At 45.6% G+C, this 19661-nt stretch overlaps 1 protein-coding gene across 2 annotated transcripts in view; it reads left to right on the forward strand.

Annotated features, from left to right (window-relative positions):
* Positions 1–215: 215 nt before the first annotated feature.
* The window catches only part of CNMD (chondromodulin), a 31743-nt gene continuing 12297 nt past the window's right edge, over positions 216–19661 (forward strand). The window contains exons 1-4 of one of the 2 annotated variants that reach the window (XM_037526920.2): positions 216–383; positions 831–971; positions 7205–7345; positions 17229–17342. In XM_037526920.2, the coding sequence (XP_037382817.1) occupies positions 231–383; positions 831–971; positions 7205–7345; positions 17229–17342 (549 nt within the window). In that variant the 5' untranslated portion in view covers positions 216–230. The remainder of the gene's footprint in view (positions 384–830; positions 972–7204; positions 7346–17228; positions 17343–19661) is intronic. The other variant, XM_037526919.2, reaches the window with a different exon arrangement.

The raw sequence follows: 19661 nt of genomic DNA on the forward strand, positions 1-19661 counted from the left end.
CACAGGTTTACTAAGCTGGATTTTTTTTTTCCGGGTGGAGGGTGGGGGAGCAGTAGACAGGAGAAAATGAGAAGAGGGGGTGATCTGGGTTGCTGGAGCAGCTCGCACTGCCAGACTGCACTGGCGTAGGAAAGGGAGAGAGGTGAGGCGCTGGAAGGGGTGGGGACCGCGGGGCTGGCCCAGGAGGCCCGGGCACGGCGTGTGCGCGCGTGCGTGTGGGGGGCGTTGAAATGCCCTGCACGTCGGGGCCGCAGGACAGAGCCCAGTGGGCGCGCCAAGCCTCCCAGTGCCTCGCTCCTCCTGCCGCAGCCATGACCGAGAACTCCGACAAAGTTCCCATCACCCTCGTGGGACCTGACGACGTCGAGTTTTGCAGCCCCCCAGTGAGTACCGCTCAGGACCCCCAGCCCCGCTGGGGCGTTCGCCCCACGCCTGGCCCGGCCTTCGCGCGGGTCTCTGGCCCCACTGTCCGGGGCCAGGAATTGTGACACCCAGCGTGGGTCCCCAGATGTGTGCTTGAGGTGGCGCCCCACGTGCGTGCAGGAGCACCGAGTGCACGGAGGGGTGTGAAGGGGAGAGTGGAAGGAGCGTTGGGAGGGGTCGCCCCGCGGCGGGCGGAGCGCGCGGGCCCTGTGCCGGGAGAGGTGGCCGGTGGCACGGCCCCGCCGGAGCACGGGGACCCTCGGGAGGGGGCGCTGCGAGAGCCGACGCCGGCGGGAGCTCGGGGGAGCTGTTTCCTAGCCCCAAGCAGACTCCGGGGGATGCAGAGCCAGGCGGGGGGGCGGCAGCCTCAGACCTGAACCCCTACCCCCCCCCGCCCCCGCCCGCAGGCGTACACCGCGGTGACCGTGAAGCCCTCCAGCCCCGCGCGGCTCCTCAAGGCCGGAGCCGTGGTCCTCATTTCAGGGGCGGTGCTGCTGCTCTTTGGGGCCATCGGGGCCTTCTACTTCTGGAAGGGGAGCGACAATCACGTAAGTCAGGAGGGCGGCGCAGCCTTAGGACCCCAGCAGCCCGCAGCGGGGGGGCGCGGGGGGCGGCGGGGTCCTCTCTGTCTCCCGCCTGCTGCCCACTAGGTGGCGCCAGAGCGCTGGTCCGCCACGGGGCGCTTTCCCCGAGGCTACCCCAGCCCGCCTGGCCTGGGCAGCCTCTCGCGTCTTCCATCCAGCTCCACCTCCCAGGTCTCTGCGCACAGCCAGCTTTGAGGAAACGCGAACGGGGAGAGTAGAGAGGACAGCTGGAGGAAAGCCTTTGTTGGCATATTTAAGCCTGACGTTTCCACTCTGCCGTGTGGGTGGGGACGGGAGGGTTGGGAGGGGGGTGGTAAAATTTTGGCTGCGATTTACTGAACCTTACTGATTTCTAAGGCCTCTCTCAGCTGAGAATTTAAGAACAAAGGACAAAGATAGTAGAAGACTATTTAGATCCAGTAATTGGGGAGGAATTTGGCCTGTCAGGATTTGTCTGCTTTTGGTTTGGTTTTAGAGTGACCTATTCATTAAAGGTCCCCAAGCTATGGAAATAAATGCCCAAAGGCAGATGAGTGGATCAGAAAAAGGTGGTACACGTACACAAGTGGACTCAGCTATGAAAAATGATGAACGTTTGCCATTTGTGGCGATATAGATGGAACTGGAGGGGATTATGCTAAGCAAAATAAGTCAGAAGGAGAAAACAAATGCTGTGTGGTTTCACTTATATGTGGTCTATAGAGAAGGCAAGCTAAGGGTCAAAGTCTAACAATAAACTTTAAAAAGCGAAGGTAGAGGCTACCAGAGGAGAAGGGGGGCGGGGGGGGTTGGGGAGGATGAGAAGAGAGTGGGGGGGAAACACAACGGACTCTGGCAATGGACTGTGGGTGTTTGGATGGTGGGTGCTTTGTGGTAGCACATCTGAAGGGGGAGACCCTATACTGCTAAAGCACGAACAAGGATATAAACCCATGTTACCTCAATAAATTTTAAAATAAAAAAGTTCACTTTCCTGCTCTGAGGTGGGGGCAAGGGAATTCTAACTTCCTTAAAGGTGACAAATCTCTTTAAAAATCAACTCTGGCTTAGTTGCATGTAATTAATGGGAAATGTTTCACTAACTACTACTGTCCTACTTTCTTTGTATGCAAGTATTTATTTTAAAGCTCTGTGGCTCTGAAGGAGTATAAAAAGTGCTTCTAACTTGACTGGGCAGAATTCCAGTTTGTTCGCTGAATACTCTGAATTTTCTTCACCTATGTAAAGGAGAGCATTTTATCTTAATGACCATTGCCAGGCCTGGTATAAGCTTATTTCAACTAATGGGAAGGGATTCCATCTCCAGTGTCACACAAAGGGTTGTTTCTTAATCACTACCCTCAGAGAATCTGTGACTGCTGTTTCCACATGCCCCCCTTCTCCCACCATGAAATTCAAAGCATGAACGAATTCCAGTACTTAGAGAAAATGGTGCTGAAAGCAATTCAACCATTTTACACATCATATCTTCCGCAGTCACTGCATAATTTGTATTTTTAACTCAAATGCCTAATGTAGATAAGCATGCCATTTAGCACTGAGTCTGTTTTAGAGACTATATCAAATTTACAAGCTTTGATTTGTAAGATCAGAATTACACAGTATTTTGTATATATTTGAAAAGTGCCTTAATGTATTTGTATTTTAAACATAGAAGCTGAGCCAGATGCTCATATTTGAAATCAGCAAATCTGAACATGAGAACAATTTCAATATCTACATCTCCATTAATAGGGTTTAGGTTGTCATCCTTGAAAAAGTGTATGGTATGAATGTAAATGCTATATTTTAGATGACAAAACCTCAATGGTGTAAGTTATTTGGGGGTAAAAATAGCTTTGCTGGGGAGGGGTTAAGATTTTGGTCATGATATATATTAAAATGAATATCATTTGGCATTTAATTATTTAAGGCAAACACAGTTAACTGACAAGCATCTAAAAAGAGAGACTGAATGATCATACTGAATAAGAATAGCTCTCTTTTGTCATATCTTTTACTTTACCACAAGATAGTTGGTTGTCTAGTTCAGAAGAACAGTATTAAATTCTAAGAATACAGAGGAATAGTGAATCACATTTTTATAGCGAACAATCAAAGTTATCGCTATTTCCTACACAGACAGGAGAATGGAAAAAATTCATGTTTTTTTCTTCTAAAATATTCCATGCTGATCCATAATACTTAAGGCTGAAGAACAAATCACAAAATATTAAATAAAGTAAATTTGGCATTGTGCATGCATAACACATGCACGAGTGTGCTTCCCATAAATACCAATCTGAAGAGCTCAAACAAAACATAGTCACAAAAGGTAACTCCCTGTCAAACAGAGAGACATCTTCAACCAGTGTATTACCACTCTGGGAACCGAGTGCCTGTGCTCCCTCTTTATTGGTTTGTAGAGGAGAACCAGCAGTAATTTACCTCCCCTCCCTTTCATATGGGTAAATCCCCTGAAGACAGGTTTGCTCAGAGCCAGTTGAAGGACTATGTGGCATCTGAGTGCTAATAACTGGGGTACAAGTGACTGGGCTCAAATATTGAGGCCATGTTTCAGCCGCATTATTGTAAATGGAACAAGGCATTGAAATATGGGAAATGCCCACGAGGGTGAGATAACTGACAACCTTATCCTGTGGGATGAGGGCATGAGGTCATTGCTTGAGGCCTTTATTCTCAGACTGATTTTTCTTGACATTGTCCTAAACGCATAATTAATCTTATAGAAAACCCAGGCTTTATTAGAAACTCATTAACGAATATTCTTGGCTATAAAAGGCACCATATTGAGCAGAATTTAGGCAAATAATAAACTTCATTGTACTTGGATAGAAACATAGCCCGAGGTGCCAACAGCTCCTTCGACTCAGAGCAGATAATGTGTTTACTACTCCACCAGCCCAGCCTCCTCCTGAGCCCAGGGCCCAGTACTGGAAATATTGGACTATTTATCCCCTCCCCGCAGTCTCTTCAGGAGGGCACAGGCCTCTCACTGCTGCCCCATGCAGAGGGTGTACTGCTGACAAAAGCTGGACTGGAGCTCCATTGCAATGGAAGGCATACCCATACCTAGTTAGGGAGCTTTTGTTACAAGGAAGGTGATGAAAAGTGGTGGAGGAGAAATTGGGAGCTAAACCATTTTACTATTGTTACAATAGTGCCCCTGGTAACAATTTGGAAATGGTTAATTTCTTAAATTTTGCATTACTTTCTAATAAAAGCTTAGGTATAGTGCTTTCGAAGGGAAAAAAGAGCTACTTGCATGAGTGAAGGATGCTTGTGCCAGCAGGAACTCTCGCGAGCATTGCTGCCATGCTCCCCCTAGCAGTCACCATTAACCCCTGTGAATAGTAGCAGCTCAGTGAGTACAGGGACAGAACAGGGCCTGTTTTCCAAACCTACAGAAAGTGTGGCCTTGGCCAAAGAAAACAGGTTTCCCCAACTGGGCTGTTCATAAGGACCACCTGAAGTGCAAAGCAAAAACAGATTGGTAGGCTCTGCTCCAAGTCTACTAAATCAGAACCTCTACAAGTGGTTGTTATGCTCAGGCGAGCTCGGAGACAGTGTGCTGCAGCAATGGAAGTGCATCGAAGGAGGAGAGGAAGAACACTGAGTGATAGTCAAGCTGAAATTGTATGTCGATATTTTCTATTCTGTGGCATAAATGCTTTTGTTGCCCAAAAGGGGACAGACCAGCAAAGCCATTTCTGCATCTCTGCTGATAAAATAAGAGTGCTCTCTGGGTCTTGTAATCACAAGTTTTCTGCAAGTAGTGCTCTAATAACAACAGATATTTTTCTCCAGTGTCTGTCCACATAGCAGTTGTTTTTCATAATGAGGGAGAAATCAGATTTGAATTGAGTCTATTTGCAGTTTTAACCTACTAACCTGACATTACACTCTAGTGCCTTTTATCAGTTCTGACTCCTTCCCCTTTAAAGATTTTATTTATAATATGTGTATATATATTTTACATTTATATATATGTAATATATATATATATATATATATATACACACACACACTTATAAACACCTGCCTCTAGCCTCTAGTCAGAAAAAAGAAAAGAAACCCACCTACTACCCCACAACATAGGAAAGTTCTAGCAGGGTAGCAGCACACTGCACAGGAGCAGCATGTGAATTATTTTTTAAATTCATGTATTAATTGTCTAAATTGAGAGTCCTTTGAATCATTTAACTTAATGGCAAACTTTCCAAAAATGTAATGGCAGAATTTTTCTTAAGAAAATTGTATTCAGGGCCTCCCCGGTGGCGCAGTGGTTGAGCGCTGGGTTGCGGAGCTGCCGGCGACCTCTGCGGCGCCTGTTCGATCCCCGGCTGCTCCCCGGCCACCTGAGGAGGGTCCCACATGGCGCACAGACCTCTCCTGCCTCCCGCTGCTCCCCTCAGCAGTGTGCTTCGGTCTTTCTGCCTGCTCTGCTCCCCGCTCTGGCTCTGGTGAATTCTCTCACCCTCCCGCACTTCTGACTGTACCCAGTGCATGTATAAACAAAACAAACAAACAAACAAATAAATAAATAAAACATGCCTCTATAAAAAAAAAAAAAGAAAATTGTATTCAGGGCCTCCCTGGTGGCCTAGGGGTTAAGTCTCAGCACTACCACTGCAAAGGGCCTGATTTCAAATTCCGGCCAGGGAGGTGACCCACATGGCACAACAGACCTCTTCTGTCTCCCCCACTGCTCCCCTCAGCAGTGTGTTTCAGTAGATCTGCCTGTTGTGCCCCCCACTCTGTCTCTGGTGAATCCTCTCACCCCCTACCCCCCCCCACACACACACACCTCTGGCCTACACTGAGTTCTTCTGTGCAAAAATAAATTAGATAAAATCATATATATATATATATATATATATATATATATATATATAAGAAAATTGTACTCAGAAATCCAACACACAAAGCAGATCAGTTAAATTATGGGTGGACAGGATAGAAAGGAGTCCCAAGTTCCCACCTGCTCTACCGCCCTCACGTCTCGGCAACCTTTGTGAAATCTGAGTTCTAATGACATAAATGAAAACCACCTATGAGGGTCAACTTCTTCATTTTACCCTGGAAGCAACTCCCGAGGCACAGCAATAAGTGGTGTGACCACCTGTTTTTCTGATTTCTGGACCAGGGCTCTTCACGCTGCCAAGTCTCCCTTCCTTCTCCCCTGACACATCTCATAACTAAATGCCCTACCATACCATATGCCTGTCCCACAGAGTCATTAAAGTGAGTAACTCCCATTTTGAGCAAAAACAGATGTGCACATTGACCTTGCTCTCTACAACTGCTGCTCTGCAGCAAACAGATTCTACTGCTGTCTTCAGTCCTCACTACGTGTCAGGAGGCATGCCAAATCTTTACCAAAGAATTAAAACCCTTTCAAAATGAGGTACCACTGCAGGCTTGTTTGTTCAACAGCCCTGTTAACCCTCTGCTTCCTTAATTCCCACTCATCCACCAATGACTCTCCTTGCTGGCTGCATAGAATTGACCTTTAGTACAAGAAACAGCTATGCCAAAGTCCATTCCCACAGCTTCTCATTTCATTGGTCCAGGGGGAGACCCAGGCATGAGAACTAGAGAGTCTACCCAGATACTTCCTGTTGTTAGGTCTGAGTATCACTGGGCAATTTGAATTAGTATCGGAGACTATCAAAGGTTTTTTCTTTTGAGATATTGTTAAAGAAATCACTGTATTAAGAGATTTCTGTATGGGCCTCCCCGGTGGCGCAGCGGTTGAGCGCTGGGTTGCGAAGCTGCCCGCGGCCTCTGCAGCGCCGGTTCGATCCCCAGCTGCTCCCCGGCCACCAGAGGAGGGTCCCACACGGCACGCAGACCTCTCCTGCCGCCCGCTGCTCCCCTCAGCAGTGTACTTCGGTCCTTCTGCCTGCTCTGCTCCCCGCTCTGGCTCTGGTGAATTCTCTCACCCTCCCGCGCTTCTGACTGTACCCAGTGTATGTATAAACAAAACAAATAAATAAATAAATAAAAAACATGCCTCTATAAAAAAAAAAAGATTTCTGTATGGATGAAGTCTTCATACATACATGTGTTACTATTAAGGATGATTCAGTAGATCTCTCACAAATTCCAAAGCCACCTCATATGCTGCAGGTCTAAAGATAAGTCCTGAATTACCCTAAAAGGAAAGCATCACTAACTCTTTTATTCTCTTCCAGATTTACAATGTCCATTATACCATGAGTATCAATGGGAAATTACAAGATGGGTCAATGGAAATAGATGCTGGGAACAACTTGGAGACCTTTAAAATGGGAAGTGGAGCTGAAGAAGCAATTGAAGTTAATGATTTCCAGAATGTAAGTATATTTCATGCATTTAGAGAGTTTAACCAGACAGGCCTGGGAGACTTTTCTAATTCAAGGAGAAACAGTCTCTCTCACACTCCTCCAAATGGGAACTGTTCTTTCTGGCAGTCACAGTGCTGCCAATCCATATATATCACGCAACATATCCTTTCTGAGAAAGGACCACACTCTGTCCTTTATATTTCCAAAAGGAAAAAAAAAACACCTTGAAAAGAACAGTTCTTGGAACTATATAAAGTCTTGGCAGAAAGACTTGAAAGAGCCATTTCTTCCCAAGCAGCTTTCTATAACACAGTGAATAAAATGCTCCAGCTATCCTAGAACGTACAAGGACTGAGCGGGGAGTGGGGGTTCCTCTTTTTTTTTTTTTCCGCTTTATTGACTTGGCACTGTAGAATTTGGGAGTACAACTTCACACGTCCATATGCGGATGTGCCTCACTCACCCTCCATCACAGCTTCAGTGCCAGACCTTGTCCCCTGTAAAGGCAGGAAGGACCACAGTGCAGGTTTTCTGATCCCATGCAGACCGGGTAAAGGAGGAGTCAGAGTCCTCAGTAGTTTTGCAGGTTTTTTATTTGGGGTTCACCAGGCATATGGCAGGCAAGGGTGCTGGCTGGGGGGCTGGGAGGCTGGTAGGCCCCAGCAAGTCTTCACTCTATCTGGGCTCTCTAGCGTTTGTTCTGCTGCTTCTCGGCTTCGGCTTCGGCTTCGGCTTCGGCTTCGGCTTCGGCTTCGGCTTCGGCTTCGGCTTCGGCTTCGGCTTCTACTGCTACTGCTGCTGCTGCTGCTTCTGCTGCTGCTGGCGTCCCCGTGACGCCGCCCTTAAAAGCACAGTCTTAGCTCAGCTGAATCCCATCTACCTATGCCCACACCCTATTCCAGGTGCCCGCCATCAGGCATGCATTCAGGACAAGGATCCATCATCTATCCTGATGGCGGAAGGGCAGAAAAGCCTGATATTTTCTTTACCCTACATCCCCCCACCCCCCGCATTCCCTCATATTATTCGTAGAGTCTGAGAATTACTCTTGTTGTTTCGCCAGTTTGTTCTCTTTGGTTATTTATATTCTACAAGTGAATGAGAAGATCAGAAATTTGAATTTATGGAGGGAAATTTTAATGACCTAATAATCTGATCAACAACAGGTGGGATTTATTTACATACTTTTCTCAGTTCTTCAGATTTCCCATTTAAACCAGAAAATTAGCCAGAAGAAACTCTCCTATTATATCATGTTTTCTGACCATGGCCTATTACAGATAAAACATTCAAGTCCCCTTTGAAAAGGGCAAACATGTTTGTTTTCAAAAATTCAATTTACAGGCAATCTTAGACATTAAGCTATGCATCAATGTTTCAGTGTATATCTGCAAACCAAAATGTCACTCCCAGCCTATTTTCCTGTTGGCCAACATAAATATCTTATTCTCTTTCATGTTCTAAGATGAGGAAGAAGCATCGCTGTTTGTGTTCTTCTGTTAAATCTGTAGATGGAGTAGGTGAGACTTTGTAATGAAAAAAGACTCTTGAAAATAATTCCCTTCTGATAGTTTATTGGTCTACAAACATCTCATCGACCGTCTTCCTCTGATTGATGAGAAAAACTGAGATGTTTTTCATTTGACTGAAAGAACTCCCCTTGTTGATACCAAAGTACACTTCACAGGTCCTTTTGAATACCAAATAGATGCTAACTTTAGAGCCCCAGTGATGTAAGATATCATTTGGCGATGGCAAGATCTGGCTGTGTTCAGATTGGACTTTGCCCTGAGGACAGGCTCTGCAGCCCTGTGTGTGCCCAACTTCACTTTGCTTAATCCTGCCTTTGCAAATGGTTCTGGTCGATGCACAAGGATGATTTCTCTGGACCTATTAAAGACGTTTACTGCAAGACCCAGGACAAGGTAAAAACCTTTTTTCCCCATTGTACTGTTCAATATAAAATATGAGATGTGGCTCCCCCACACACATCAATTCAATTTTGAAGAAAATTGAATGCCCATGATGTGCCACAATATCAAGATTTGCAAAGGCAGCTACACAGATGAATAAGAAAAGATTCATCTCTCTCCAGATATGCATGTATCAGGAGTATAGTTTTAAAATATTTTAATCCCAAACCTGTATTTTTACTTTATAATCCTTTGGCTTTAATACGGGTATTGATTGTATTTTGTTCTCACAGGCCAACAGGGCTACAAATATTTTATAAACTGATCAATTCTCTTTGATAGCTTCCACATTTCTCTAAGTCAGAACTGGTGAGTAGAACATTTTTTTGATGGATAGAACCTGTTATGGGTTTAAACAAGCCTGAATTTTTGAAAACACATGAATCAGCCATGATGGTACCTATTCTACTACTTTCTCCTGTGTTTTCACCCATCAGTGAAATACCAGAGGTATTTATTGAGGCCTACTGCATGCAAGGGATGGCTCTAAGCATGAAGGATGGGAAGTGACTGGCACTTGTCCCCTCCCTCAAGGACCTCACCAGCCAGTCCAGGAGACACTCAGAAGTGGCATCAGGTCAACTTGGGAAATGTAACAGATCTGTCAACAGAGCTGTGGAGTACAGCGAGGAGGCAATGGCTGCTAATTAGGGGTTAGGAGCAGGTTTTACACAGGTGATTACAGTTGAATCAGGTCTTAAAGAACAATTAGGACTTCAAGTAGCAAAGAAAGAGGGGCAAGGCTTCCAAGCCCAGGGTCGAGTACTGAATAAATGCGCAGGCCTACTCTGGAGTTCTAAGTAGCCCAGTATGGCAGAGCAGTGTGGGGTGGGAAGGAGTTGGGGGCTTAGGGGGGTCAGATTTGGAAAGGTTCTGCCTTGCAGCTATTCAAGTCTCCTCTGTTAACTCTGGATCCAGCAAGGATTTAGTAGCATTCAGTGGGAAAAGAACACTCTTTGGAGGAAGGGCACCACGCAAAGGGCTCCAGGCTCTATACTGGTCAAGAAAAATTGAGTCCCGGCACTTGTTAAAGATAAAGCAGACTTTATGGGGGTGGGGGTGGGAGGGTAACTAGTACAGTGGGGATTTGTAGTAGAGCAGAGAGATCAGACCCAAGTCTGAATATAATAAAGAAAAGTGGGGATTTATTGCCAAGGAGCAAGGTGGGGGTGTTGGTAGATGGAAAATTAGTAGAAGATAGTGATTCTTTGCTAAACTGACTTTATGCGATTTTTTCTTTTTCTTTTTTAAAGATTTATTTTTTATAAATAGCTGGGGTACAGGCTAGAGATGTGGGGGGGGGTGAGAGGATTCACCAGAGACAGAGTGGGGAGCAGAACAGGCAGAGGGACTGAAGCACACTGCTGAGGGGAGCAGTGGGCGAGGCAGGAGAGGTCTGCCACACCATGTGGCACTCTCCCTGGCTGGCCGGGAATTGAACCGGCATAAACCAGCACTGCAGAGGCTGCAGACAGCTTCACAGCGCTGCTCTCAACCCCCTGAGCCACCGGGGAGGCCCAAGATTTTTTCTAAAGGCAGGCCAGGATGATAAGATCAAGGCGGGTAGTCAGACTAAGGGTGACTTTGTTACAGGACAACCCCAAAGGGAAATGGGATGGCTAGGGTGTGAGTCCTCACCAGCCCACTTTAAAAAAAAAACTGAACAAGACTCAAGGGCAGGGACCTCCCCCGTGGCGCAGCGGTTGAGTGCTGGGCTGCAAAGCTGCCTGTAGCCTCTGCAGCGCCAGTTCCATCCCCAGCCACAGGTGAGGGTCCCACATGGCGCGCAGACCTCTCCTGCTGCCCGCTGCTCCCCTCAGCAGTGTACTTCGTCAGTCTGCCTGTTCTGCTCCCCGCTCTGGCTCTGGTGAATTCTCTCACCCTTCCGTGCTTCTGACTATACCCAGTGCTTGTATAAATAAATAAATCTTTTAAAAAAAGAAAAAGACTCAAGAGCAGGCACACAGAAAAATGTTAATAGAAGGCTTATTTACAAGGGAACTCAAAGAGGGGAAGGAGAGACACACACAGAGAGATATTAATTGGCCAATGATGCTTCCTGAGCTGGGACCCCAGGTGCACACTGAAGATAGGTTAAAAACCAACCTCCTCCAGGCCCACATGTATTCAGGTTTTTTTTAACCAAACATGGCTGCTTAACTCCACCCTAGTTCCCAGCAATGCCCCCTTCAATAAGAGTCATGGCAGACTCACGGCATAATGGGAGTTGTAATCCTTGTGATATCGGAATTGTCAGGCCTAGTCTCCCAGCCAGGAACGGATCCCAGGCTGCTGAGCAGCAGCTGGGGCAGCGCTGAGCCCCAGCCACTAGACCCCCACGGGTTGGTGTCTCACGAAGCCGCAGCAGGAACTTCGCAGACGCTCAGGCAAGCAAGCGAGAAGAGGCAGGTTCGTTTATAGAAAGAAAAAGTTTATTGAGGAGGAAAAGAGCAGAAATAAAGTGGGACTCCCAGGCCAGGGAACCAGGCCTGGGAGGGGCAAGGAAGCCCAAGTAGAGTCGTGTCTTAGGGAATATATACCTTTTTTCCCTCATTATTCTAAAGCTGCCCCAGTCTCTTTGTGATTGGTCAGTTCTCGGCTGTCTCACTCAATTTGCTACTGAGTGGGGATCTTCACATTCCTTATCTAACAGGTTTCTCTTTCCCCATTTGTTGCATCTTTAAATTTATGGCCCAGTCCTCTGGATGGGCATCCCTGCATTGAAGTTAAACAGCTGCCCTTTTAATGTGACCATAAATTAAACCACTCTCCATTTCTCCAATCTCCGCCTCCCTTTACCACCTGAAGGAAACCAGGACCAGCATTAACAATGTTGTCCTTGGTCCTGGCATGTTTGTTTTTCCTAATGGAATTGGTTATATTTCTTTGGTTGTCCTTATCTCTGAAGCCTCCCTAAATTCTTCAGAGGTCCCCTCCTGCACTGTCCCTAAAACTGCCTAATAACCCTAGCGTGCCCTGTCTCACTTGGTTCCTGGGATCTCTTTGGCATGGAGGTAGAGGTGGGATCCATAAAATATCAGCCGGTACATTTCATTCATGACACACTGTTCCCCCAACCACTCCACAGGATTCTTGCTTAAAGTGGGAGAAACTGGGCCTCCCCGGTGGCGCAGCGGTTGAGCGCTGGGTTGCGAAGCTGCCCGCGGCCTCTGCGGTGCCGGTTCGATCCCCGGCTGCTCCCTGGCCACCAGAGGAGGGTCCCACATGGCGCGCAGACCTCTCCTGCCGCCCGCTGCTCCCCTCAGCAGTGTACTTCGGTCCTTCTGCCTGCTCTGCTCCCCGCTCTGGCTCTGGTGAATTCTCTCACCCTCCCGCACTTCTGACTGTACCCAGTGCATGTATAAACAAAACAAACAAACAAATAAATAAATAAATAAAACATGCCTCTATTAAAAAAAAAAAAAAATAAAAAAAATAAAGTGGGAGAAACTGACCAAGATAGAACCCAAGATCAGCTGTAGTCAAAAAGAAGATTCAGGAGATTGATTAGTATAGGTCTAGGATAGTCTTTGTCAATACTCTGAGAAACACAAAAAGTGGATTAATTCATAGTGTATGATTACTCTAGGTATAACTCTAGAAAGTTATTCCTCAAGAGCCAGACTTCTCAGACCTAATAACCCATTCTGGTTAGAAAATAAGATAGAATAAACTGGTGAGTATATACAGGTGAGTACATAAACGAAAAAGGAGGAAACAGAATACATACCCTCTTAAATAGGTAGGTTATTGATTTCAAAAATTAGTACGGCCCTCAACTATCACAAAAAGGAAAAGGAAAAAAAAGTAATTTATAATAAAATTTGGGCTGCAGTATGTAAATGCTCAACCTGATGTACTTGAAGTCATCATAAAATCATGTTTGCTTCCAGTAGTTGAATCACTATCAGTAACCTTCAGACATAGCAGGTTTTGGCAAATCAAATACCAGTTCTTTTTCTCGGAGTGAATAAAAAGAGTACCAGTTTCTCACCATTTTCACAGTAATTGCATTCCTACAAAATTCATTGTACATTAAGACTATGCCAAAAATCACTTTGTGTTTATATGTAAAACTGTCTTAGGTTCTAGGATCAGATACTATAGAACTTTTCATGCAGGGCCTCAGGGCAGTCAGCTCTTGCAAGGAAAGACCAGGAATGTCTCTGATCTTTGTGACAACAAAAAACTCTTCCAAAGATTTCCAAAGCGTTCCCTCAGGGGAAGGACTCCTTGTCCTCCCAGGAACTTCTGGTTTAAGCCACAAAAATAGATGAGATCTCCTAGAGAGAAAAAAATGTGTGGCTAAAATGAGATTAATGGTCTCAATAAAAGAGTGTCAGATCATTGGACTCTTCACTCATTACTTTTGTTAAAAAATTTCTTCATTATCACCAGCTTCTAAGGCCTTGTTTGCAAAACCAGGAGGTTTGCTTGGCTTTCTTATGCTTTCATTTTCTCTGTTTAATCTCTTTATATATCTCACTGCTTGATGTGGATTTGTAGCTAGACATGGTGGTTAGTATGTGTGAATTCACTCCCTCGGGACCCATCCCTGTGGGGTTTCAGTTCTCTCTGCAGTGTGTAGACCGTCAGAACTAACTCAATACTAGATGCACATTGAGGGTGTGAATCCTTCAACACAGAATCAACTCTCTCCTTTGGGGATATGGTAATGGTACATGGCATTTCCTCTCCTTCACTTTTATTTGGATGATATGAGAGTTTGAAGTCAAGAGAACATATCCCATAACGGGGAAGAAGCTCCCTCCCTGCCTTCTGTTTTTCAAACTAGGAGTCCTAAATTTATATGCAAAATAAAAGCAACAGACCTTCAGGAGGTAACATAGGAAAGAGCAGTAGTTCACAAAGTGTGTTTCCAAGGACACCAACAGCAGAAGCACCTAAAAGCCTGTCAAAGACACAAAGTTTATGCCCCACTATAGATAGACTAAATCAGAAACTCTGGAGGTGGGCCCAACATTGTTTTATTTAGCAAGTCTGATAATTCTGATGCAAGGGCAAATTTGTGAACCACTGGCACAGAAGAAACTTGGGTCGAAAGGCTATGTGTTAGTCCACTCGAGCTGCTATGACAAATTACCAAGCTGGGTGACTTACAAACAACATAAAGTTATTTCTCACAGCTCTCAAAGCCAGGAAGTCCAACATAAAGGTGCTGGTAGTCAGTGGCGAGTCAGGGTGTGCTTCCTGGCTCATAGACAGCCACCTTTGGACTGTACCCTCACATGGCAGAAGGGATGAGAGAACTCTCTGAAGCCTCTTTTATAAGGGCACTTACCTATGAACTCATCACCTCCCAAAGGCCCCACCTCCAAATACCATCTTTAAATGATTAGGTTTCCACAAAAAAAATGTTTGGGGGAGGGTGGGCACAGTCTGTAGCAGGCCATTTCAGTCATTAAAAACTCTTACCCTGGGGCCTCCCTGGTGGCGCAAGGGGTTAAGCACAGCACTGTGAAGCTGTCCGCAGACTCTGCAGCACAAGTTCCATCACCGACCTGCCAAGGAGCTACCCACATCACAGCAGACCTCTCCTGTCTCACCCGCTGCTTCCCTCAGCAGTGTATTTCAGTCAGTCTGCCTGTTGTGTTCCCCACCCTGTCTCTGGTGAATCCTCTCACCCCCCGCACCTCTGGCTTGTACCCCAGTTCTTGTATGCATAAATAAATAAATCTTTAAAAAAAATACACACACACACAAAACTGTTACCCTGAACAAAATCCTTTCCCCTACACTGTAGTCCTCAGGCTGGTGTATGTGAGAAACACCAAGGAACCCTTTAAGCTTATCAGTATGAACACCACCCAGGCCAATTAAATAGGAATCTCCTGAAAGACACCCAGGCATCTCTGGTTTTAGAAATTCCCCAGGTGATTCTGCTATGGTGAGTCATGACCTCTGCAGTCAGCCTGGAGTTCCTTGACTGTAAAGCAGGGTATTCTGCAGCCACCCCAGGCTCAGTAGTTTCATCGTCAATTCAGGCAGCTTAAAAGAGAAAGCCCTTGGCATCATCCCCACAGGTTAGCAGAAACAAGCCAGCAAGGAGACAGCAACTTGGGCCCTCCTGCAAACCTCTCTGTGTTCTTTCCTCTCGTAGCTGTTCTCGGCAAGCTCTCCACTGCTCTCCATCCTCTGCGACGCCGCCCTTACAGCACAGCCTCCCAGCTCAGGTGTGCCCACTTACGCTTGCGCATATCATACTCCAGGTGCCCGCCATCAGGCATGGGTACCCCGAGCCCATGGTCCCAAGCACCTCCTGCATCCAAGGCCGCAGGTGATAGCCGCAGAGGCTAACAGTACAAAACCTGAGCAATCTTCGTTTATCCTACACAGAGGCAAGGCCACCACGTGTCTTTGGTTGAGAGGGGATGGTGGGAGCAAAAAGTGAAGCAAGTCACCTATATGTACAAGGCCAAATCAGGCCACAAGAAAAATAATGAGGAGTTTCAGCTCTCTCACCCACCAGCTTCGTGGGGCTCCTGGCTCTGAGTGACTTATGACTGGCCTACATAACATTCCATGAATGTCCACAAGTGTGACTTGCTTTTTACTGCATTCTTCACTTAAGGGCACTGAATCCTGAGCCAGGCCCCTGGGTTTCTAAATGCTTTTCTTCTCTGCTTCTGTGGCATTGACACAGGAACAAGTTCCATATCCTCCCAACATTTGCCTGAACCCAACAAGGTTTGGAGTTGTGTTGGTGTCTACAATATTATGGCATGAAATTTTCAGTCCTTTAATACAGTTTTTGGCCACTCGCTCATTTTGAAATTAATCAGCAGGGTGAAAGTAACCATTCTGGGGACAGTGCACAGTGTCCCTGGTGCACTGCATGTGCAGAAGCAGTGCCGAGTTCTCAGCCAAGACCTGCACCTGCAGCGCGCCTTCCCCTGGAGACTGGTCCCTTGGCAGAGGAGGAGACATTGTTTATACCTCAAGGGGACAAAACAAAACAAGTCCCTGGGTACAGTCTAGGATCAGAGTTTAGCTCCTGGTGTTGTAGAAAGGCTTGCTGTTCATTCTGGGCTCAATAAATCAGGAAAAATCAGAATTCATGGAATTCACTCATTGAATTGACATCTTCTGAGAACTTTTGTAGGATCATTAAAAAGATGGAAAAACAAATCCAGACACTGATCTGAAGTTTATAATTGAGTAGGGAGATGACATTCACAAAGAGCTACCATCTGGGCAGTGTGAACTCTACTAAGCAGGGGCTGAGACGGGAGGGCTTACCAGAAATCAGAGCAAAAAATATATGCTTGAGGGCCTCCTGTTGGTGCAAGGGGTTAAGATGCAACCAATGAAGCTGTCTGCAGCCTCTGCAGCGCGGTCCCAGCCGGCCAGGGAGCTACCCACATGGCGAGGCAGACCTCTCCTGATTCGCCCACTCCTCCCCTCAGCAGTGTATTTCAGTCAATCTGCCTGTTCTGTTCCCCACTCTGTCTCTGGTGAATCCTCTCACCCCCCACACCTCTGGCCTGTACCCCAGTTCTTGTATGCATAAATAAATCTTTTTATAAAAATGTACACTTGACCTGGCATAGTCAAAGAAACCTGGTAGAAATGCTGCATTTTATCTGAGCTTGTGGGTGCAAATGGAGCAATTAACATACTTCTCTTAAAGGCCACCCTGATCACGCTGCCTGCAGTGTGATCCCTCACTCCCATCTCACACTGTTTTATTTTTCCTATAGTGGTTTTCACCACCTGGCTTTGTCTCTATTTTTGTTTATTGGTAAGTGAGGCTAAAAGGTAAGCTCCATGAGGGCAGAGAATCCATCTTTCTCTGTTCATCCTATACCCAGTACCTGGAGCAGTGCCTGGCTCACAGTAAACAGTCCTTGAATTAGTGAATGGCTGGATAGATGGATGGATAAACTTTTGTCTTCTAGGGCATCACAGGAATCCGTTTTGCTGGAGGGGAGAAGTGCTACATCAAAGCCCAGGTGAAGGCTCGCATTCCTGAGGTGGGCACTGTGACCAAACAGAGCATCTCTTCTGAACTGGTAGGTTCCATGTGCTCCAGATAGCAAGAGGGCTTGTTTAAAGACAGCCATTTCCATACTTAGTTCCTTGATAAGTTCACGACCAGAACCTACGTTCTGTTTCTTCTCTGCAGATGAATTTAAAGTCTTGTGGTCCTACTGATGGTTCCAAGTAATTATACTTACATGACATAGTATATTTAAAGGCTTAAGGAAACCATATTTAAAGTGTGTCAAAGGTCTTGGTGTTCAGATGGCCCTTGTTTGCCCGATGTTAGCAAGCCAAATGATCAGTGATGAAGGTGGCATAAAGGACTCCACATGATAGAAGCTTTATCAAAAGGGCATCAGGAGACTCTTGCCTCAGTTCCACTCAGTATGGGAATTCCTCAGTAGGTGATCACCCAGCTTCCTCTGGAAAGCAATGTACAGCGTTTCCTCCCTGTGTCAGGCAACTTCACTGGAGGTGGTTCTAATTGTTTTTCCTGACTGTGAGCTGAGACAGCTCTCCCTACAGTGTCTTCCCATTAGTTCCAGTTCAGCCCTATGAACTTAGACAATATCTATCAAATTCCTTTTTTTAATGTGTCAAACTTGTGAGGATTTTAAAACATAATTCTATTTATTATTAATAACTTGCCTTTGAGTTCATTTTAAAAAATGAACTTTTTTAGAATTTCACATAGAGATCTAATGACACATTTAAAAATAATGCCCTACATGTATTTGATACTTTAGGGCTTACAAAGTGGTTACATTCACTCTGGACTTCCATTTAAATAGTAGCAGAATATGGAGGAAAGGAGTAGCCTTTGGAGTCAGAAAAACATGGGTTCAAATCCCAGCTCTGACCCTTCCTATGTGTTGATGTGGCTTCAACTCTTTGAGCCACAGTTTGTCATCTACCAACAAGAATACTGTCCCTGTAGCCACTGGAACCTCCTAGATGATGAATAGATGATCGTTGCTACAATTATTAATTTTATTGTGATCCCCTTTGAGCCTCTCAGTATTCCTAAGAGGGAGCTGAAGCAACTACCAGTTCCCTCAAGGCAAAAGAGGAAAAATAACGGTAAATAAAGGTGCCTGGAAACTGCCCGAGTGTTTGCCCTCCTAGGAGCAGCAGCAGGCGTTGTCTCAAAACAAAGCTAAACGAGCTAAAAACAAACCTGGGAGCTTTTTTAAAAAAATCATGTTATTGAGGTAAAGTTGTTTTACAACACTGTATATGTTTAGGGATATCAGGTCACACCTGTACAAGTGCCTGTTACCACACCAGGCCCACCACCAGAGCTGAGTTATCTCCCACCCCCGTCCCACAGTCCATTCAGGCCCCTGCCCTCCTTTGCACCCACCCCACCCCTACCCTTTCCTGAAGCCTCTGTTTTGCAGTCAGATTTCAAGGGTTTGTTTTGGTTTGACTTTGTATTTTCCTTTGTTTGGCTTCTTTATATTCCACACATGAGTGAAATCATTGTGTACATGTCTTTGTCCTGACTTACTTTGTTTAGCATCATTCCCTCCCGTTCCATCCATGTTGTTGCCAATAGCAAGACTTCATCTTTTTATAGCTGTGTAGTATTCCATTATGTACATCTACCACAATTCTTTCTTCACTCCTTTGTCCTTGGGCACTTAGGTTGTTTCCACAGCTTGACTATAGTAACTACTGCTGGCAGTGAACGTAGGAAAGCAGAGATCCCTTCAAAGTAGTGGTTTTGTATTCTTCAGGTAGATACTAAGGAGAGGGATTTCTGGATCATGTGGCAGATCTAATTTTTAATGTGTTGAGAATCTCCATACTATTTTTCTTAGAGGCTGGACAAATCCACATCCCCACCAACAGTAAGTAAGTGTAACTTTTTCTCTACATACTTGCCAACATTTGCTATTTCTGGTCTTTTTGATACTGGCCATTCCCAGAGGTGTGAGGTAGTATCTTATTATGATTTTGATTTGCATTTCCCTGATGGTAAGTGATAAGGAAAATTTTTTTCATGTACCCGTTGAGTATCTGTATGCCTTCTTTGGAGAAGTATATATTTAACACCTCTGCCTACTTCTCTGATGGGGTTATTTTTTTGTTTGCATTGTATTAGTTCTTTGGAGATTTTCGATATTAGATGTATGTCAGATGTGTGATGTGCAATTTTTTGCTCCCATTTATTAGTGTATCTTTTTCTGCCCCTTTCTTGCTGCGCTGTCATTCCTGCCAGGACCCTTTCTCAGGCTTACTGCTCCTTCCAGTGGTCTCTGTTTCACCTCCTTGTGCCAGTCATCAAGCCCCCAGTTCTCTTCAAGTGCAGTTTCTCCTGTCTGTTTCGTCCATGGAGAACAAGA

Source organism: Talpa occidentalis, unplaced genomic scaffold (assembly GCF_014898055.3).
Source record: "Talpa occidentalis isolate TD23 unplaced genomic scaffold, MPIMG_talOcc4v2.1 talOcc4.5, whole genome shotgun sequence".
In the NCBI taxonomy this organism is placed as follows: domain Eukaryota; kingdom Metazoa; phylum Chordata; class Mammalia; order Eulipotyphla; family Talpidae; genus Talpa; species Talpa occidentalis.